Consider the following 23,135-nt stretch of genomic DNA (forward strand, 5'->3'; position numbering starts at 1 on the left):
AATGAGACCAATTCACCTTTAAACATAGACCCTAAATAATCCTAGTCATAAGTCACTTGAGAGGGACAACGAGATGACCAGATAGACTGGTATGCTGTATATCCGTTTATATGATGGAGGTAGCTAGTCTCATAGCTACTCATGTGGGGACACTAGGGATACCGCACAAGTGCTTAATAAAGAATGAGTTTACTGATTGATCCGCTCACGAAATGTTGGATAGTTGATGATACCTTATTGTCAAACAACGATTTCGTCATCTCAGTGGTGTATCTAGTCCTTAGACTTGAGACACCAAGGATGTTCTGTATGATTTTTACACTCTTTGATACTGGACTTATAGGTGTGGAAGTTTCATATCATGCTAGTTATAAGTGCCCAATATGCCAATCACGTATATATATATATATATATATATATATATATATATATATATATATATATATATATATATATATAGTGATGTCCATGGATCTGTGTAATAGGAATCGGATCGTGATGAGATCACGATAATGAGACCGATTCACCTTTAAACATATACCCTAAATAATCCCGGTCATAGGTTATTCGAGAGAGACATTGAGATAACCGGATGGACTAGTTTACTATATACCCGTAAATATGATGGAGGTGACTGATCTCATAATTGCTTATGTGAGGACACTAGGGCTACAATGTGCTCATTGGAGAATGAGTTCACTGATTGATCCGCTCATAGAATGCTAGATGGTTGATGATGCTTTATTGTTATATAGTGATTCCCTAGTCCCAGCGGTTTATCTAGTCCTTAAACTTGAGTCACTAAAGATGTCATGTATGAGTACTCTACTCTTTGATACCGGACTTATAGGTCTAGATGTTCTAGATCTAGAACAGCCGGTCATCAGAAGTGATAGCCAACCTTACGAGGGCTATTGAATGTCGATAGAGGATCATCTGCTCTTAGTATCATGAGAGGAATATATCATGTGTTCTTGCTCAGACAAATCCCTAACCAGGGTCATTCAGATTGAGAGAAAAAGAATTCTTCGGGAGAATCTGATTAGAGCGAGACTCAAGCAAAAACCATATGGGTCTGACAACACCATGCACGATATACGATCTCTAGGATATTACATGGATGAGGGACTATAGGTACACAGTAACTGAGGATAGACAGGTCTAATAGATTGGATTCCCCTATATCGTCTAGGGACTACAGCGTAGTGGCCTAGTACGTCGGCAATCGATGAGTCGAGTAAATTATTATGGAGATAATAATTCACTAAGTAAAAAGAAGTTCTGATATGTATGACTAATAGCCAGCTCGATATTAAGCCTAAAGGGTCATATATATATGGTAGGTATTGCGATGAGTAGAGATTCAGATATGAGATATCTGCTGGAGACCCTATCTTATTGGATATCCAATAAGCTTCTAAATTATTTGATCCTATGGAAGAGATCCAATAAGAGCCAATGAGATATTATTGGATATAGATCCAATAATCTAAGAGGCTTTGGTAGTTAGATGGAGATCCAATACCCAATAGGGCAGGATTTATTAGGGTTAAGTTGACATGAGGCCTCTATAAATAGGAGGGAACCAAAGGTTCATAGGCTAGAGCTTCTTTTGGTTGCCACCTCCTATTCTCCTCCTCAAATAGCAGGTCTGGAGATTCGAGGAGCGTAATCATAGCCCTACTATGTGGATCATCGCTAGAGAGGAGGACGCCTGACCTTCTTCACCCTCTCCTACAGATCTATAGGGATTCAAGGATATATGATCTCCCTAGGTAACACAATCTTTCATATACGTAGTTTTCAGTTTTATGGATTTTACGCACTAATCTTCACACGACGATGAACACCTCTTGGGATAGTTAGGGATTTTATTTTCTATTCTTCCATTGTCCATGTGATGTCACGCCCTAGATTTCCCAATAGTGGTATCAAAGCCAGGTTGTTCGTGCGATAGATTAGTTTTAAATTATGAATTATATTTTAGAAAAGCTTTTGACATTAAAATCATTGATGCAATAGTGAGAAAGGGCAGCAACTGTTGCTGCCCTCATAGATGGGAGCATTGCCATTTACACATGCAAGCGCTTGTAGTCTGCTTGCTGTAGGCATGGCAACCATAAGCAAGGCTGCCTGCAGCGATAGCCACCTGCGTGCAAACACTGCGCTCGCACGCAAGGGCAACAGTTGTGGGCATTGGGCTTGCGCAAGAGCCCCAACAACCGGCACCGCCCGTGAGCGAGCCACCCGCAGGGGTGAGGCTCGCTAATGGCAACGCTTGTAGGCAGTTCGCTTGTTGGGGTGGTGGCGCTTGCAGGCGTTGCGCTTGCGGGTGGCACAGTGCCCGTAAAAGGGGGGTGCCGCCTCTCGGGCGAGCCACCTACGGGCACTACGCCCGCGGGCAAGGGCGGCACGGCTCCCCCCACCCTCGCCCAATGGCCTCGTCGGTGGGGTGGCGATGGCCACAATGTTGGAGAACATTAGGGAATTAGGTTTTTTGGCAAAAGATATTTTTACCCCCCGTGAATTTTAGAAATTCCATAATATGTCCTTTTATCTAAATTACCTAAATACCCTTAATAATTTAAAAAATTCTCTATCTATCCCTAATTTCAGAAAATAATAATTAATTAAATATGTTAATTTATTTTTATTATTATTATTATTATTATTATTATTATTATTATTATTATTATTATCTAGTAGTTCTACATGATGATGATGTGTGCATGTGATGTATGACGTGGATGGATGATCATGGATCATGTGATGTATGTGTATTTGTGATTATTATTATTATTGGGGCCTGCGAGCCTCGATTTTATTTCTCGTTTATTGTCGGGTCATACCTATGATTAAGTTGTAATCACACGAGGAGGCATAGCGGGAGCATAGAAGCGATAGCGGGATCCACAAGGCGGACAATCACGATGCATGGAGATGCATCGAGATGCCGATAGAATTAACGAGGATGAGATAGATGATCACAGGGCATAGAGATGCACCGCTGCACATATAGATCGTGATGTGAGTGATTAGGCCCATTGGCTCGGGCTTGATCATATTAGGTTGTGGTTCATGATCATCTGGTGTGATTGCTCATGTGATGTGTGATTGCTTGTACACCTACTATATATATATATATATATATATATATATATATATATATATATATATATATATATATATATATATATATATATATATATATATATATATTTGCGTATGATATAGATATATATTAAATATGTATATATGTGTGTGACATATCATATTAGGAGACCAAATCAAAATCTCCTCTCTCGATAATATTAAGTCGGTAAACGTGAGGCAATTAGATTGACCCACGTGACCTTCCATCGTTATATGTAGGGACCGATTCTCGATATATGTTAAGTTGGTTGAGTCCCTCGATACTCACCTATATCGCGATTTGCTATCTTGCCTATGACATAGAGATGTCATCGGTGTTTTGAGGATATGGTATGCTTGGTCGAGTCCCTCGAGGGTATATCATCGAATCAGACTCATCTTGTAATGATGGTGTTAGGATCAAGAGCGCACTAAGAGGGGGGGGGGGTGGGGTGAATTAGTGCAGCGAAAAACTTTCCCGATTAAACCCGATTACAAAAAATATTCATTTCAATTTAATCCGTTTCGGAGAGAGATTGAATTTGAAAGCTTTCGTAAAAGTGCAAAGAGAAGATTAAGGAGGTTTGTAGTAATATAAATTACACAAATGGAAAGCAAACTAGAATTTAGAGTGGTTTGGTCGTTGTGACCTACATCCACTTTCGGATTCCTCCTCCGTCAAGGTCTCTAGCGTCCACTAAAGGTCTTCCTTCAATAGGCGAAGACCAACCACCTTTTACAGCGCCTTCTCCTTTTCACGGGCTTAGGAGACAACCCTTACAAGTCTCACATCTCTCTTGAATGATCTCAATACTTAGAAAGGGAGGAGGAGGACTCTAGCACTTTTACAACTCTTTAACACTTCAAAGACTCAAGATTATGCCAATACTTTTCGTGCCCTTTCATACAGAAAAGGATGGGGTTTTTATAGGCCCCAATGACTTCAAAATTGGAGCTAAAAAGTATCACATCCCCATATTTCGGGGTACTAGCAGTACCACCGCTATTACTAGGCGGTACTATTGCTTGCAGTCTGACACTAGGTGGTACCACTGCCTGACAGGGGTAGTACCACTACCCAGACCACCTGGGAGAACGGGTCTCCTAAGCGGTGCTATCGCCGACTATGTTTTCAGGGGCTGAATGGGTTATTCAATCCAGCCCAATTTAGCCCTATTAAGGGCCTAGTTGGCCCCTAATTAAGTTAGTGGGATTATCTCCTAATTTTAACTCAATCTACTATCTAACTACAATAACTAAGACATAATCAAAGCACTCTTGTTCCGGTACGTCAATTGCTCTTCTGGCGATCTTCCAACGAACTCTCAGTAATATTCCGGCGGACTCCCGGCAAGCACCTGAACTTTACAATGATCTTCTTGGCGAGTTCCGACGAGCTTCTTTGGCAAGCTCCTAGACTTCTCGGTTGGTTCCGGTAGAACTTCCGATGAACTCTTGAACTTCCAACGAGATCTCGATCTTGACTTCGGCACAACACATGCTTTATGTTTTACTGCCATCGTAGTTAATCCTGCACACTTTTCTTAACATATAGATTAGATCAAACAATTAACAATTAATTTCATCATCAAAATTTGAGATTCAATAATCTCCTAATTTTTTATGATGACAATCAATTGATGACGGAGTTAACCTTAACTCCCCCTATCTATATACCATACTTGAGAAAATATAAACTTGAATTCACAATCGAAATTGGAAATCATATACATTATGCATTATTGTAAATTCAAGTTATCAAGATATCAAATGCACACTTACTTCATGCATGATAAAATGTTTTGCCATAGCCTTTCATCACTACTTGCATGAAATATTATTATTATAGCATTGTAATACTTAAAAGTTGATAATATTAAGAATCCAATATAACATTCAAAATTCTCAGCTTTTAAGGATATCACACTATCATAGAGATGAAAGTAAGCACAGAGTTTCAACATCAAAGTAAGCACGATATTGCATCATTGTATGATAACATGCTCATCATTTAAAGAAATCACAACATTATCAAAGCTCAGAATTTCAACATCAAAGTAAGCAACATTTTAAGTTTATAACATCAAGGTAAACGACATAGGATTACAACAGCAGAGTAAAAGAGAGGGATTTCGTCTACTTCTCCCCCTTTGCCATTAGCAAAAAGACACAATTATTCAGGTGGTGGCAAGTCAAAATGTCTAAATAAGGTATTGAGTTGTTAATGAATCTGATGTAACTTAGTTAAAATTTGATCTTGACATTATTCAAGTCGATCTTGACGTTGTTCAAATCGATCCATTCGAGTCCCTATGTCATGGGTAGATGAAGGAGGTGCTTGCTCTACTAGAGGTGGTACCTCAAAGGGACCAGTTGGAGTAGATTGATTACTCCTAAAAATTGATGTTTCAGGTTTTGGTTCAGGTGGAAGGGGATTAGTCCTTCTAGGCAATCTAGTCCATATCCCATTTCTAAATATACACCTTAATCTTCGAAGTATGTTTCTATTTATGACATTAAATCCATCTAGTTTTATAACTTCTTCGTCAGGTGGGATAACTATGTCATAAGCATGGATTAGTCTTGTGATCAAGCCACCATATAGAAGCATCGTATCCTTTTTCGATAGTTCAATCATATTCTATTGAATTAGGTAGTCAAAACAAATTTCATGTCCTTTCATAATCCAATCATCATTCCTACTTCTATTTGGTTAACTTCATCATGATGATATTGTTTTAGAATTATTATGCTTGTCAAGATGTGATGAAGTAGTTTGGTATTGAAAGGTAATAAATATTCACAGTTGTTAGGCAGAATAGATAAGTTAGGATTACCAAAAATTATTTCTAAGGTGTAATATCCTTTCTGAAATTTATGTAAATCGTAGGACCTATATGTAAATATAAAAATTTTAAAGACTAAACTGTTAAGTTGTAAAAAAAAAAAAAGAGAATGAAAGGGTGAAGGTTTTATCCCACCGCCTCCCACGCGAGAGAGAAGTTGTGGGGCGTTGGGGAGAAGAAGTAGAGAAGAAGGGAAGAAGAGGAGAAGAAGAAGATGAGGGGAAGAAAAGAAGAAGAAGAAAGGAAAAGAGAGGGAAGAGGGAGAGGAAAGAGAGGTAGCTGCAGCAGCCGAGAGAGAGGTAGCTACAGCAGCTAGGGCTGCAGCACCTCTGTTTCCCGTAGGAGGAAACAAATGAGAGGATGTGTGTGGCGTCAGGAAGGAGAAGGGAAGAAGAAGAAAAAGAAAAGAAGAAGAAGTAGAGGGAGAAGAAAGGGAGGAAGAAGAAAAGAGGAAGGTGGCTGCGGCAAGGGCTGCAGCGAGGAGGTGTGAGGCGTCGGGGAGGAGAAGGGAAGAAAAAGAAAAAGAAGAGGAGAAGAAGAGAAGGAGAAGAAGAGGGAGAAGAGAAGAAAATAAGAAGAAGAAGAAGGAGAAGAGAGGGAAGAGGGAGAGGAAAGGTAGGTAGCTGCTGCTAGGGCTGCAGCACCTCTGTTTCTGTAACATTCTCTATTTTTAAAAATTTAGTAAAATATTTGTTTGTAAAAATAAGGATTATTTAATAATTATTTATATTAAATAATATTAAAGTTTATGGCTAAGGACCTAAGAGTAAATATTAAAATTTTGATATGATTTATAGAATATTCAGAATTGAGTAAATAAAAATAAAATAAAATAAAAATTAGTGGACATGTGTCACTAGCTAGCTTAATGATGCCACCTAAGTTTGCCCTAAGGATGACACCTAGCACTTTTCATGCATGCTTGCCACCTTGAAACTTTGTAACTCTTGTGTTAACCAAAAGTAATTAAGTAAGAGATTAAAGGAGAAACTAAATGTAACCTTCAGATGCTGCATCCAACGTGAGTTTAAGAAGAGAAGAGAAGGGAAGAAGAAGATTTGATTGAGGTTTTGCATCAACTCCCCCCATTTGGGAATCAAATTTGTTTAAGGCAAGTGTTCTAATATCTTCCTACATAATTCCTAATCTTTGTTTTCCTTTTAATTCTTCATAATGCAAAAGATTTCAGCTTAGTACCAAACCGTTCTTTCCTTTTGATACAAATCCATGAATCTGAAATTTTTTCGGTAATCTGACCTCTATTCAATGTTTCGGTCATAACATTTTGTAATAAACTCTGATTTAGACAAAACCTATTCCATTTGAAAGTAGACTCAAATATCTTTATTTTGATACTAAGATTGAATGATTCGGAGTTTAAATGCCTACTAAGACTTCTGTTTCAATTAACCCTACAGATTCTGCAAAATAGGGACTGAAATTTCTGACATTCTGTTACTAAATTGCTCATAACTCTCTAGAGAAAATTCTGAACTAAGCAAAACTTAGTTCTTTGGAAACTAGATTCGTGTATCTTTCTTTTGACACCTATTTGGAAATTTTGAAGTATTTTTGCCTTCTGAAACTTCTGTTTAAATCGATTCTATCAAGTCTGCAAAACAGGGATGATCATTTTTTACCTTCCTTTACTCTATTTGTTGTAACTTCCTGTTAAGAACTCAAAAAAATTATAAATCTGAGTTCATCGGAAAATAGATTGATATAGCTTTCCAATGACACCTATTTTTAGTGATTTGGAGCATATTTGGTCACTCAAACAATTCAGAAACTATACCATTCAAATCCTGTCATAATTGAAAACTTTGTTGGAATTTGCCTATTCAATTTTCATCCTATTGGAAAATTGATTTTTGCTAAATTCTTCTTCAATTGAGCTTTATATTAGTCCTTTGAAGTTCTTGTATTGTTCATCCTGAAATTATTGAATATCTAAAATTTATTATGTAATGCTTTGTTTGCATTTCCTTGTTTAATAAAGGCACATGCATATCTTCGTTGTTCCGCTTGTGCTTCTGATATGTGTCAATGTTATTGTTCATACTACCCTTTTTTGTACTCTGGTGTTTTGTGGGATATTGTGAACCTTTGCCAGAAATGGTAAAGGGAGTTATGCTTAGAGCCCGCGATTGCTCTGCCGGCCCCATTGACTTCACTCAGACGTGGGTGGATGGAGCTCCCAAACGTGGGAGACTTATACATGGTCATCCAAAAATGGATGGACCATATTATGTTATGATCCCACTTCACCTTCTATCTGTTTGATATAAAATTCAGAGCCGACCTAGCACTTGGGCAGGGTGAGAGGGCTCGAGTAGGAAAGGGCTACCCATGGATGGAGTCGAGAACTCATCACGGCGTGGAGCCACCACTGAGTTAATCCTCACATGCACTATGCTAGAGTACGACGTTTGAGCTTCTATTTCATATTTGTTCTTTGATATATTTTGAAATGTTTCTTATGCTTCCGAAATATTTCCATATGCCATTGATATCTAAAATGCTCTTTACGTCTTTGTTATGCCTTGAAATTACCATATGTCATCGATATGTTCCTTATGCCAATGATATGCTCCAATTTCCTTTCTCCTATTGTTATGTCTAATGCCTGTTTTGAACGAGGTAAACCTTTGTGATTTTATATCAAATGAGATGACTTCAAATGAACACTTGTATTTCTACTTTTGTATCTTGATACTAAGCTTGCTTGAACTTCTCCTATCGCCATGGATATGTTAGACGCTTGCTGAGCTCTTTATGCTCACCCCGTTGCTATATAAATTTTTTAGGGTAGCTTGTCACGCACTGAAAAGCTAGAATTGGGTTAAAGCAGTGAAAGGCTAGAAGATTTTTGAGCTAATCTTTGTTGGATGATGGTTTTTGTTGTATAGTAAACTTTACTTCTGATGTAATGTTAAGGATCTATTGATACTTATATGTTGTAAAATGTCAAAGGACCGCTCATGTGTATGAAATGATAAGTTTAAGATGTGTAAGGATAAGAACTCATGGTAAATAATTATCTTTTTGTGATTGTATATACTTCTATGATTAGGGATTTGTGTTGTGGTTGATGTTTAGTTGAGTTGTCTTTGGATTTTGTGAATCTCTGATTGAAGTGGATTATGATTTATGTAATGTACAGGTTTATGAATTGTGAATATTGATTTTTGAATGATTCTTAGTATCCTCAAATTGCTAGATTGGATCCTGGATTGAATTAATGATGAATTATAATATAATTGATTTTAGACAGGGTCACACCTCCTGAATGTGATAATTCGGGGGGGGGGGGCGTGACAGTTTCCTGGACGAGGAAACTAAGGTGTGGGGTGTCGGGGAGGAGAAGGGAAGAAGACGAGAAGAAGAAGAAGAGGGAGAAGAGAAGAAAAGAAGAAGAAGAAGGAGAAGAGAGGGATGATGGAGATGAGAGAGAGGTAGCTGCAGCACCTCTGTTTCCTGCAGGAGGAAACAAAGGAGAGGAGACGCTGTGCATCGGGGAGGAGAAGGGAAGAAGAAGAGAAGCAGGGACGACGAGGAGAAGAAGAGAAGGGAAAGGAGGGGCTGCAGCTGCGGCTGCGGCGGTAGCAGCTACAGCTGGAAGAGAAGAAGGAGAGGAAGAAAAGAAGGTGAGGAAGAAGAAAGGAGAACTGCGGCTGCGACTGTGGCAGCTGCAACTGTGGCCGGGAAAGAGGAAGAGGAAGAAAGAAGGGAAGGAGAGGAAGAAGAGAAGAAGAAGAAGAAGGGGCTGCGCTGCGGCAATGGCAGCTGCATCATGAAGAGAAGAAGGAGATGAAGAAGAGCAGAGGAGTAAGAAGAGGTTGCGGTCGTGGCTGCGGCTACGACTGCAGCAGTTGCAGCTGGGAAAAAAGAGAAGGAAAGGAAGAAGAAGAGGGAGAAAAGAGGGAAGAGGAAGAGGGAAAAGTGGTTGTGGTTGCAGCTGTGGCAGCGGTACGATTGCGGCTGCGGCATTTGGGAAAGAAAAAGAAGGAATGAGAGAAAGAAGAAAAGAAGTAGTGAAGTGGAAGGGGCTGCGACGGTGGCTGCGGCTGCGACCGTGGCTACGTCTGCGACTGCGAAAAAGAAGATAGGTGCAGAAAATGAAATAGGGAGAGGACATGGAGGAAAAGTAAAAGAAGGATTTGGGCTTACACCTTCTTCGGATCTTTGGATCAAAACCTTCGAAAGGCAAGTGCCCCAATCTTTTCTCATGCAAGTGTCCTAAACCTTTTCTTCTGCAAGTGTTTTGATCTTTCCTATTGCAAGTGTTTCGATTTCGATCTTTTCTGTTGCAAGTGTTTCGATCTTTCCTATTGCAAGTGTTCTAATCCTTTCTATTGCTAGTGTTCTGATTCTTCTTATTGCAAGTGTTTCAATTTTTCCTATTGCAAGTGTTCTGATCTTTCCTATTGCAAGTGTTCTGATCCTTCCTATTGCATGTGTTTCAATCTTTTCTACTGCAATTCCATCTTTGTTTTTGCCTTGAATATTAAAACTTTGAATTGTTCTATCCTTATATTTGATACATCTCTTGTTTAGACGTAATGATTTGAATATAGAAAACTTTCGAGATTCTGACCCTTCCACATTGTTTTAGCTATAAATCCCTACATAGATTTTCAATCTGGACAAAACTTATTTGATCGGAATATAGACTCGGAAACCTTTCTTTTGACAGCTTGTTTGAATAATTTGGAGTATATTTGCTTGCCTAAACTTCTGTTTCGATTGACCCTACGGATTCTACAAAACAGAGTCCGTACCTTCTAACCTTTTGATACTAAATTGCTTATAAGTCTATGCTGAGAATAATGATTTATGTAAATTTATTTTGTTGGAAACTAGACTCCAATATCTTTTTTTTTATACCTAGAATGAAAGATTTGGAGTACAAATACTTGCCTAACTATCTGTTGAAACCGATCCTATGAATTCGACCAAATAGAGATCTTGTTCTCCGACTTTTGTTTACCAAATTATTTGTAACTCTCTATTGGGAACTTCAATTCATATAAAGCTTGTTTTATCTGAAAGTAGGTTGAAATATCTTTTCAATGATATATTTCCTGAGTAAATTAGAGTATAATTGATAGTTTGAATCATTTGTCCAATGTGCCTCTCGAATTCTGTTAGAAATTGAGCTTTGGTTGATTTCGCCTGTTCTTGTTCCATTTCCTTTGGAAATTGATTTTATTTAGCATTCTTTCTTCAAATGAGCTTTATATTACTGCTTTGTATTCTTGTATGCTCTTGTCCTTAAATTATTTGCATTCTTGAAACCTATTATGTAAAGTTTATGTTGTATCGCATTGTTTCGTATGGGCACATGTATGTTTCGTTGTTCCGCATGTGCGTATGATATATGCTAAAATCCTTGTATGCTCTTGCCTTGGTTTCTTTTCAAGTTTGAATGCATTTGTGAAAGATTATGTTTGCATCGTATTGACTTATAAAAGCACATGTATGTTTCGTTGTTCCGCATGTGCTTCTGATATGTGCTAATTTTATTGTTCATACTGTCCTTTTGTACTTTGGTGTTTGTGAGATACTATGAACCTTTGCTAGAAATGGTAAAGGGAGTTATACATAGAGCCTACGATGCTCTACCGGCCCCCTTTGACTTCACCTAGACGTAGGTGGTTGGAGCTCCCAAACGTGGGAGACTTATGTCTGGTGGTCATTCAGAAATGGATGAATCACATTCTGTCTATGGTTCCACTACACCTTCTGTATGTTTGATATAATATCTAGAGTTTTGGTTATGTTTTTCTATACATGCTTTGGATAAGAATGATATGAATGCAACGTCAAATACGACGTTTGAGCTTCTGTTTCGTATTTGTTCTTTGATATGCTTCGAAATGGTTCATATGTCGTTGATATGCTCTGAAATATTTCATATGCTATTGATATGTTCCGGAATGCTCCCTATGCCTCTGAAATGTTCATACACCATTGATACGCTTTGAAATATTTCATATACCATTGATATATTTTGAAATACTTCATTTGTCATTGATATGCTCTAAAATATTTCATACACCATTGATAAGCTCCGAAATGTTTCATTCGTTATTGATATACTCCGAAACATTTCCTATGCCATAGATATGCTCCGAAATATTTTATCTGTCATTGTTATGCTTCGAAATGTTCCATATGTCATTGATATGCTCCAGAACATCTCATACGCTATTGATATGCTTCAATTACTCTGTGCTCCATTTTTATGAACCAAATATATTTTGATTGAAATAACATTTACGATTTTGTATCTAATGAGATGGTATCCTTGAATCTCTTGTATTCTACCTTGCATTGTGATACCTTACTTGTTTGAAACTATTCCTTTTGTTCTGGATATGTTTTGTCACTTGCTGAGGTATTTTTTTAGCTCACTCCATTATTATATAAATCTTTCAAGTTAGCTTACCACTCTTTGAGATGTTTGAATTAGACTGAGACAGTGGAGAGCTATTTAGAATTGTGGGCAAGTCTTGTAGGTTGTTATGTTATTGTTGTATAAGCATATTTTGTATGTAATGAAATGTTGTCGATAAACTTGAATGGATATATCTTGTAAAAGTGTTAGAAGATCTCTCTTATTTGGAATTTCGGAATGTTAAATTTAGTTTACAATGATATGAACTGGTGGTAAATGGTTGAAGTTTTGATTGTATAAATTGTTTAGCTTATGGATTTGTAAGTGTTGTTAATGTTTTGTTAAGTTGGCTTGGGTTTCCATAAATGTGAATTATCGAGTGATGTGATACATGATTATAAACTGCACAGGTTTTATGGATGTGAATTTGACTGAATGTTTCTCGGTGTCCTTAAATGTTAGTTTGGATCCTGGATTGATTTGTGATGGAAAATTTTAATATTATCGATATTATTCGGAGGGGCGTGACATAAGGCATCAGTATAAGTAGTCCTAACTGATTCTTCATCCTGTTGTCCTCTAAAATAATTGTCTTTTTCTTTCTCTGCAATTCCTATGAGGTTGCAAATTATGTTATCCGAAATGGGTATATGATGTCCTAAGAGATAGGTAGATACCTTTTTGTTTTCATCTATAGGTAAATTATTGTAAAATAGCTTAACAATTCTAGGGTAGATAGGCTCACTTATTTGAAGGATTGGGCAAATGTCTAGATTAGCAAACCATTGAATGGGTTCCAAATCACTTAATTTCTCTAAATCAATATATTTACCCTTATGAACATTTCTAGACTCGATGAAAATTTAAGGACATGTTGATTAGAATCTAAAAGTAAGGAGTCATAGTTTTCATCTAATCTCCTCTTCCTTTTATCCCTAGAGGATCTTCTAGAACTCATGGAGACTACAATTATGAAGACAAATAAGTGACAAAAATAAGTTATACAAAGGGGAAATCAATTTGGTTTAGATATTTACCTTAGAAGTTTTTCCTTCTAGTGATCTCCAAAAGGATGTCGGAGATTGATCCATGTTTTAAGAGGAAGTGGGGATTTTTGAGTTGCTAGAGGGAGAGCAAGAGATTCAAGAAGTTTGGTGCTATTTGGAGAAGTGCAGAATGGGTTGGGGTTGATTCTACCGTCGGCCCTAACTTGTTGTTTATAAAGGGCAGGTTACGGGCGGTGGCATCGCTAGCTGGGTGGTGCTACCGCCTACCACCCGTGACAACTTGTCACGAACAAACTTCTAAACAAGATGTTTGATGTAATACTTATGTATGTCCATGTCTTTTGGTATGTTTATGCTATGCACAACATGTAAAGGGATGACCGAAGGCTTAATAATCCAATTTTAGTTGGGTTTGGTGGCCGCTTTAGGTATGCAAATAAAGGTTGTGTCATATGGACACTTGTGAAAGATTTTCGGTCTGTAATGGATCATTTTGACCCTTTGTTGTGCAACTTTTCAGAGCTTGTAAAGTCTGTTTGTAATTTGCATTGTCTATGAAGTGTTTCCTGGAATGTTTGCTTATGGATCCCGAGTGAGGTATTCTCTCTAACCCGTTTTCTCTTTTGTGGGTCCTAAGGGACCATGGGAGGCTTCGAGGAGGCTGATCTTTGCGGATGGACATGCAAGGGTGCCGTACGACTTAGGTAAAACCAGCTAAGTCCGTGACAGATAGTATAAGAGCGGGACAAGCACTCATAGAAACATTTAGCATACAAATGTGGGGGACCTAGTGGGGCTGCGTTGAGAGCAGTCAGCACACGCGTGACCATTTGGGGAAAAACGGGCATGGAGATGTAGGGAAAAGGAGTCGCTCAGAGGATCGAGCATCTGAGATTGGCATTCAGAGGAATGGTCAACCCTTCGCGCAAAAGGCACCATGAGAACAAGCAAGCTTGGAAGAATATGGAGCGCACAAAGGTTGGGATGGTTGAGTTTGAGCTATGGCTCAACGTTGACAACCATACTTGATGGTACTCAAGGCAAGTGAGACTTATGAAGAAAAAAATGATAAAATCGGTAATATTAAAAATGTAAATAATAAAATAATATTTTATTATTTTTTAAAGATTATTAATAATAAAGGGATTATAAAGAGAGAAATGTGAATAGTAATTTTTTTTTAGTATACACAATAATGCCGTCTATAATACATCATCACTTACCTCAAATGGCCACAAGTCGTTCCCCTCTCTCTCCACACGTATCCCACCTTAAATGTACGGATCCTCTTCTGGTTTCCCCCTTCCTGTTAACAAAACCTAAATCCAAAACCTAAATCCAAAACCTATGGCTTCTCATTGACCAAGAAACGCTATTTCTCCTCTCTCTCTCTCTCTCCCCAAACCCAACCCCTCCCCACACACACCCACACACCCACCCACTCCCTGGGCGCCCCCGGGGCGGTTCCCTTCTGGAAACCTACTTGCTTTATCTCCCAATGAGATGAGATGAAACTCTTCGTCACCTCTAATGGTGAGACTCCTCCTCCCTCCCTCTCTCCCGAGTCACCCTTCATCCTTCTCTCTCCTCTCCCTCGCTTCTCCTCTCTCCCACCTCTTCCTTTCCTTCCTCCCCCACTCCCAGGAATCTCTGCAGCAACGACCGAGACGAGGGGGAGGAGAAGACGACGAGGAAGAAGAGTGGGTCGTCTCCAAAGCCCAGCATATCCTCTCCCAGACCAAGTGGGCCAATAGTCCCGATCTCATCCACCTCGCCGAAGCCCTCCTCCCCCGCCACGTACCTGAGATCCTGCGAACCCACCTCGACCCCTGCCGCGCCGTCTCCTTCCTCCGCTGGCTCTCTCAGCGGCATTTCTACAAACCCTGTCCGGACGACTACTTCGCGCTGATCGATCGGCTCCTCGCCGCGAGGATGCTCACGCCCGCCAATCGCGCCTGCAGCCAGATGGTCAGATCTTTCGAGACTATGGATGATATGATCCGCGTCATCGATTTCTTGAATGGCTCGAGGAGCGACGGATTGGTGCTCGATCTTTATTGCTATAACGGCATCTTGATCCAGCTGGGGAAGCTTCAGATGGTCGGGGTTGCGATGAATGTTTACCGCCAGATGTTGGGCCGTGGCATGGAGCCGAATCTCTTGACTTACAATACTATGATCAATATTTTGTGTAGGGATGGCAAGGTCAAGGAGGCTGGATGCATCTTGAGTAGGATTTTGCAGCTCGAGATGAAGCCCGATACTTTTACTTACACCTCGCTGATACTTGGGCATTGTAGGAATTGTGATCTCAATTCAGCATTTTGGATCTTTGAATGGATGGTTAAGGAGGGATGCAACCCGAATTCTGTGACATACTCGACGCTGATCAATGGACTATGTGATGATGGTAAGGTGGATGAAGCATTAGGGCTAATGAATGTGATGGTGCAGAAGGGCGTGCAGCCAACTGTATACACATACACTGTCCCAATTTCAGTCCTTTGCAACTCTGGGCAGGTAAGCAAGGCCTGCAGGTTGGTGATTGATATGAGGAGTAGGAGATGCATGCCTAATGTGCAAACTTACACAGCCCTTATCAGTGGGTTCTGCAAATCTGATGGACTTCACTTGGCAATTGGGTTGTTTCATAAGATGCTGAGGGAAGGAATGACTCCGAATACGATCACATATAATGCTTTGATCGATGGGTTGTGTGAGAAGAGGAGAATTCAATCTGCCACAAAGGTTTTTGAAGCAATGGAGGGGCGAGGTTGCATGCCGAATTTGCAGACCTACAATGAGATGATGAAGGGATTCTGCCTGGTTGGTGCTGTTGAAAAGGCAATGGTTCTCTTTCACAGATTGCTCATATCAGGTCCTCCACCAAACCAGATTACTTATAACACTATCATATATGGATACTGTAAGATTGGCAACCATAATAATGCCATTCGGATGGTTTATCTGATGAAAGAAAATGGACACAAGCCTGATGAGTGGACTTATACTGAACTTATTTGTGGATTTTGCAAAGGAGGTGAGCTGGATTTAGCTTGCAAGGCACTTGAAGTAATGGCTGAACAAGGTTTAAGGTTGAATGTAGTCACTTACACTACCTTAATTGATGGGTATAGCAAGGAAGGGAAGCTAGATATTGCTTTGTCCTTATTGAATAATATGGAGGAAAATGGCTGCAAGCCAAATTTGCAGACTTTTAATGCTATTATTAGTGGTTTTGCAAAGCAAAATCAGTTAGCAGAAGCAGAAAAACTATGTAGTGAGATGGTTCAACGAGGTTTGTTGCCTAATGTTGTAACTTATACATCTCTGATCAATGGGTTGTCCAAGAATGGTGCCACATCTGTTGCAATAAGAGTCATGGATGAAATGGTTGAGCAAGGCTGTTCACCAAATCTTCATACTTATAGTGCTCTCATCCATGGCTTATGTCAGGAGGGCAAGGCTCAGGATGCTGAGAAGATGTTTTTGGAAATGGAAGACAGAGGATTAGTTCCAGATGAGGTTACATATACTTCGATGATGGATGGTTGGATTATGGTAGGTAGGGTCGATGATGCCTTTTCACTATTGAAGCGGATGGTCACTACCGGAAATAAACCTAACTATTGGACGTACAGTGTTTTGATGAAAGGATTATGGAAGGAGAAACAACTGACAGCAAAGAAACTTGCAGCTGTGCCAAATGCAGTCTCCACATGTAGCATAGATGAAAAAGCTACCAGTGTAGATATTTTTTCTAGTCTATTAATGAGATTACCCGAGTATGGATATGAACTGAATATTGATGAGTATAGAACCTTGGTATGTGGCTTATGTGGAGAAGGTAGGTGGTCTGAGGCAGATCAGGTTGTCAAAAGTATGGCTGTGCAAGGCCTGCCTCTAGATGAAGAGATCTATAATTCCTTGCTACAAGTTTATGCAAATAATCTGAAAATTGAACATGCTTTGGAATTACTGAATGCAATGACTTCCATTGGATTCGAGCCATGTCTAATGGGTTATAAGTCACTAATATGTGCCTTATGCGAAGTTGATAGGGTGCAAGAAGCTCAGAATCTTTTCCATTGTATGCTTCTGCAGCACTGGAGCCCTGATGAAGTTGTTTGGACAATACTAATTGATGGACTTATAAAGGGAGGCAAACCAACTCTATGCACAGAGTTTCTCCAGATAATGGAAGCTAAGGGTTGCAAGCCCACTTTACATACTCATGCTATTCTGGCCAGAGAATTGTCTGCAAAAGACAAATCATCAAAAACTTCAATAGTTGAGATACTGGAGACCTGAGACTAATTTCTTGTTCAGCTGTTGAATATTGAGGCATTGTTCAGGTGAGCTGCTGAATTGATGGTCAGCCAAGTGAAGTGAGTTTCAGATTCAGACAAATTAATTCTGCAGTAATCATTCTATCATTTCTCATGAGAATCAACTTTTCAGCTGAATACATATTTGTCATTAGTGGGATCGAACAAAAGGTATGTGTAACTTGAAAAAAATGCTAGTATCATCTTTTAGTAGATTATATTACTTTTTTTCTTTTCAACTTACCAAGTACGACTTCCAGGATTTTTCCCTCAGAGAATGAGTGAAGTATGCCAATGGGAGGCTCGAGCAAATGCAGAAACAGCTCGGAAGTTCTTAACCAGAAATCCAAACAATTTTAAGGTAGTATTTAACTCCAATTTAAAATAAGATTTTTTACAATGATGATTATATTATCCCATTTGTTTGTCAAATGATAATATTTTAGTGCATGTCACCATCTTTGTGAAAGATGGATTACTTATTTAGACAATAAAGATGTACATTGAAGTGTTCACTTCAAAAGTATATTCTTCTTGACTATAAAATATTTCAATGAGACTCATTGATAAAGTGTGAAATGATGTGATTATATGGTTACTAGCTGATACAACAACATAATTTTACATTTTGTATTCAAGCCTCCAATCAAATATGCGATAAAGGTTATTTTAGGATCTTTAGCCTCTATTACATAGTAATTCGTTAGATATGACTAATATCCTCCTTAAAAAGGTGTTTCATCTCATTTTTTGCTACTGTGTCAACCAAAGACAACAAGATAACTTCCTAATAAGATATTGCAAAAGTAAAAAGAACAAATAATAGAAGAGCCAAACTTTAGACTCTCCATGCAGAGACTGGAAAGGGGGGAATTCATTTGCAACATTGTTTTCTTTTGTTTGTTTATTCTTCTTCTAGCATCTTTTGTGTCATTTTGTTTCATATCTTGCTTATTATCGTTTTTATTCTGTTTTTGTCTTGTGCAAGAATCCTTTTCGTCTTATTGATATATGAAGTAGAGGATCAAGTGTTCATTAGGGAACACATTTGTATTTTTAATGTGCATTTGGAGAAAGAGATTTGAGTAAATATGTAGTTATGAAATGCTTTGAGTGTTTGGTAAAAATTATATGAAAATTACATTTTAAATATGCATTGACAGAAGTGTTGTTTGATAAAATTATATTTCAAAAATTCATTGAATATTATGTGATAAATTTACCCTTGTATCATTTTTAATATTCATTCAAAAGCGAATACATATTTTTATTTAAATAATAAGTAAATAAATTAATGTAATCTTGTAAAAAAAAATTCATATGGCCTAGATATATAATAAATAAATAATCATATAAATGAGTGTAAAATAATATTTGAAAATAAATAAATACAATTTTACCTTATAGAAGACAAATCATATTGGTTTCTCACTAAATCATGTCATTACATTAAGAAAATATCATAAGGTTATGGTTCCTATTATATAGTGGATTTTGGAGAATGTCATAGGGTACTTTGAAAATTTTGAAAATTTCATTAGTATTCCACAAATGCTGAAATGTTAATGCTATTCAAAGGTAGCATTAGTGTTTAAGCATTGGTAATACATCATCCAAGCCAAATTGAATTTGAAAAAAGAAATTCTAAACACCAATTCAGATTTGAAACGCGTATTGAACCCTCAATGTACATTTCAAATGTGTTCTCAAGCGCACCCCAAATCTGTTGATAACCTTGAACTGAGATGCTTAAAGTATTGGACTGGTTGAGTATGGAACTAGCCCAATATTAAACTTAAACAAAATTGAGTACCTAAGATTTGGGCTAACCTGCTTGGAATTGTCAGCGTGGTTGGTCCATGCACCACTTTTGCACCAAAAGTTTAAATTATATGTGGTGTGGATCATACTGGGTGGCAACTGTTTTATTGCTTTAGTTACTTTATCAAGTATTTATAGTCTATTAGTTATGAACTTAAGAAGTTGTCTCCGTGAAAGAATCCCAAGATTTATTTGTTTGTATAGGCAACTTTTGGTTTTTGTGTACGAATAATGGTTGGTGTTCATTTAGGCACTTGGGTAAGGCGAGGTCTGATCACCTCATTTGGGTTCCAATGGGTTATTTTAACTAGGAATATTCCAAGCATACGCTTGAGCCTAAGCTTAGGGTGAGTGCCTGAACCAAATCAGCTTAAGAAGAGCTCTCAAGCTACCCTCATCATCCCTCTGATCTTTTACTGGTACTAAACCACCCTAAACAACATATCAATAATAACAAAGTCGTAAGTCCCACTATTTGGGGTTAGCTACACAGATCATTTTCCATCATTGAGTTCTATAAAAAGTCATATATTTAGTTAAGTTAAATATATTTAAAACTTTATTTATAATTTCTACTAAAGTCTCATTAGGGCTTCCTTTACCTTTGATACCACTAACGTAATTATTTCACCTCTTCTAACTATCATATTCGTAAGTCTCCTAAACAAATGTTTATATCATGTTAAATAATTTTTTTACGTTATCATCTATCGAAACAATACCTAGTTGTTTACGAAAAAATAATTTTTTTCTTATCTTTCCTACTAACTCCACATGCACCTTAATATTCTCATCTTAGTAATATAATTTTTTTGTATATGTAATTTCTTAACCGTTCAACACTCGGATCCATAATGCATTGTTGTTTTAACAACTGTTTTATAAAATTTTTCTTTTAATCTCAAATATATCTAATGATCATACAAGACTCTTGATGCCCCTTTACCATTTTAACCATCTTGATTTTACTCTATGGATAATATCTTTATTAATCTTTTTATCTTGTTGAATAATTAATCTAAAAAATCTAAAATTTTTACTTAAAGGAACTTCATGTTTATCCAACTTAACCATATCCTCTTGTTATTCCTAGAGTTACTAAAACTATATCTCATATATTTAATTTTAGTCCTATTTAATTTAAAACTTTTAAATCTAAATATTGCCTTCATAACTTAAGTTTATAATTAATTTCTTTAGGCTCTCAACAACTAAGATAATATCATCAACATATAATATACTCCAAGGAGGTTTATCTTGTAAATGACTAGTAAATTGGTTCATTATCAATATAAAAAGATAGGGACATAGTGTAGATTCTTAAAATAATTCCATGCTAATAGGAAACTCACTAGACACACTCCTTATACCTCTAACGTTAGTAGTTACATTATCATACATATCCTTAATAATATCAATATAACTAGTGGATATACTTTTGTTTTCTAAGACCACAATAATAAATCTTTAGCAATGCCATCATAGGCTTTCTCTAAATCAATAAAAACTAAATGCAAATTTTTCTTTTCTGCTCCCTCTCTCACAAAAAATATATATTTTTTTATATAATTTTTATATTGAAAAGCATCACATTTCGCTCTAGTGCCTTTTCATAACACTGATATGAATAAATTATCACTCAGAAAGTATAATGTGTGGTAATGTTGGGAATCATATTCTGAGGACTACCCAGAAAAGAAGCCCAGAAAAGCCACCAGTTAACAATTGATGTGAATGACCTTATTTTCCAACCTTGATAATCTACACGATTTTCGGTCCCAACATGTGCGGGACTGGAGTTCTTTACAGCAGCCTTTTGTATGATGTTTTACAGCCCATCTTTATGAGATCCGTCCATTTTCTTCTCCTGATCTGGTTCCATCATAATAATGGTGATGGCCATGTATATGCTAATATTTCAAGATTGCATTATTCTGATGGTAATTGCCGTAGTTATTGTCTGGTTTGACTAAAGAAGACGTCATTATAAGGTTGCTATTCAATATAGTGGAAGTTTGCAGTGTGGACTTTCAGTCCATGTGTTTTTCACGTCAAAACAAACCATTTTTTTATAATAAAATTTGCTGTGTTTGACTGTATCTTATTTGTTTCCTTAAGATAATTACTTGTTTGCTTTACGTAGCTTTTGCTTTATTTAGCTTTCGCTTTAGTAGGAGAAAAAGTTTTACTTGGCAATTATTGGTTCTGTTCCTTTCTCCAACAGAGGAACACATTTATTTATTTAATATCATAACATGTACAGCATTCGTTTAATTTTTTGAAAATTAGTAATCAGTGGTAGAGCTAACTGTGTTAAGCATGAAAAGTTCTTATTTTTCTTTTCTTCAGACATTCAAATTCTCACTCATTTTTTACTCTTCTTTTCTCTCTTCCAAAATTAAGTTATTCACTGCCTAAACCTTCATGTTATCTAGCTCACGATTGCATCTTAATGTTCTTTGAAGCCATAGGTTGAATCAGCTTCTACCTTGTTATGAGGGTGGAAACTTCCCCCCTCTGAAATTGCCAAAAGATGGTAATCCATGGCATATTTTTGGCACTTGGGCATGCTGATTCATTAATGATGATACAGTCCTGTTTTAAGTTATAATGCTCTTATTTGCTTATTGTCAATCCATCATCCTAGAGACCATGTTGCAACTCATCCCAAAATCTATTTTGATGAATTTGATTCCATGGCAAATGGAAAATCAGGACCATCCAAAGGACTATTTCAGAGAACAAGCAAAATAAGGATGGGGATTGGAAGATTATAGCAGTACTCCGAACAAGAAAAAGAAGCATGACAAAGAACGGCTTGCATCAACTGCTATGAAACTGGCTATTCCTAATGACTCCAAGGCAAGGTATAAAAACTTAGCAGACATAAGAGCTTGAAACTGCTCCCATGTTAATAACAACTCATGAGGTATTAGAGGCAACTTACCAATATATTGGAAACAAGAGATAAAACTCAAAATATTCCAGGTTCTTTCTTTTTGAACTCTCTTTTTCTCACATGCATTAAATTTGTTGTTAATTCTTTTGATCAGATGTATCTAGCTTAATTTCTGATCCAACAGAATTTTTGCTTAGACTGGGCTCACTGGTGTTGGTGCTCCCATGATGATGCAAGCACCTGTAGAATAAAATAAAACAAATATGTTTAATTTTTTTCCTCTGTAACCAAACAAATGTTTGATCAGATTTTAGAATTGGAAGAAGACGTGGAAGCTGGAGAAGAGTCCATCTTCCAAGCCTCTCAAAAGAAAAGGACCTGTTACAAATTTATTCTTCTTAAATAGTTTCTCCTCGCATCATCCTGGATCAACAGTTTATGTGAATTAATGCAGTAAGACAGAATCGCTTCCTTGTTAAGCGATCACTCACACTGCCACCTACACACACAGTCCTTCACCTATAACATGTATGCTGGGTTGTCAGTCTCTTCTTTCATGGTTTGTTGGTTGTCACTGTGTTCTTTTCGTTCCTATTATCGGAACAGTAATCACAAATCAAATAGTGGTTTCTATGGTGAGCATTCCCTGCGTCATCACTAACATAGCAGATCTCTTTTTAGCAGAAAAAAGGATTCATTCAT

At 37.5% G+C, this 23,135-nt stretch overlaps 1 protein-coding gene across 1 annotated transcript; it reads left to right on the forward strand.

Moving 5' to 3' along the window:
- Positions 1-14,789: 14,789 nt before the first annotated feature.
- On the forward strand, positions 14,790-22,708 carry LOC135599099 (pentatricopeptide repeat-containing protein At5g65560-like). The gene is made up of 3 exons (XM_065093832.1): positions 14,790-17,884; positions 17,974-18,074; positions 22,250-22,708. The coding sequence occupies exon 1, from the start codon at positions 14,916-14,918 to the stop codon at positions 17,694-17,696; it is 2,781 nt and encodes a 926-aa protein (XP_064949904.1). The 5' UTR covers positions 14,790-14,915; the 3' UTR covers positions 17,697-17,884; positions 17,974-18,074; positions 22,250-22,708.
- Positions 22,709-23,135: the final 427 nt, after the last annotated feature.

The sequence above is a fragment of the Musa acuminata genome, chromosome BXJ2-1 (genome assembly GCF_036884655.1).
Source record: "Musa acuminata AAA Group cultivar baxijiao chromosome BXJ2-1, Cavendish_Baxijiao_AAA, whole genome shotgun sequence".
NCBI lineage: Eukaryota > Viridiplantae > Streptophyta > Magnoliopsida > Zingiberales > Musaceae > Musa > Musa acuminata.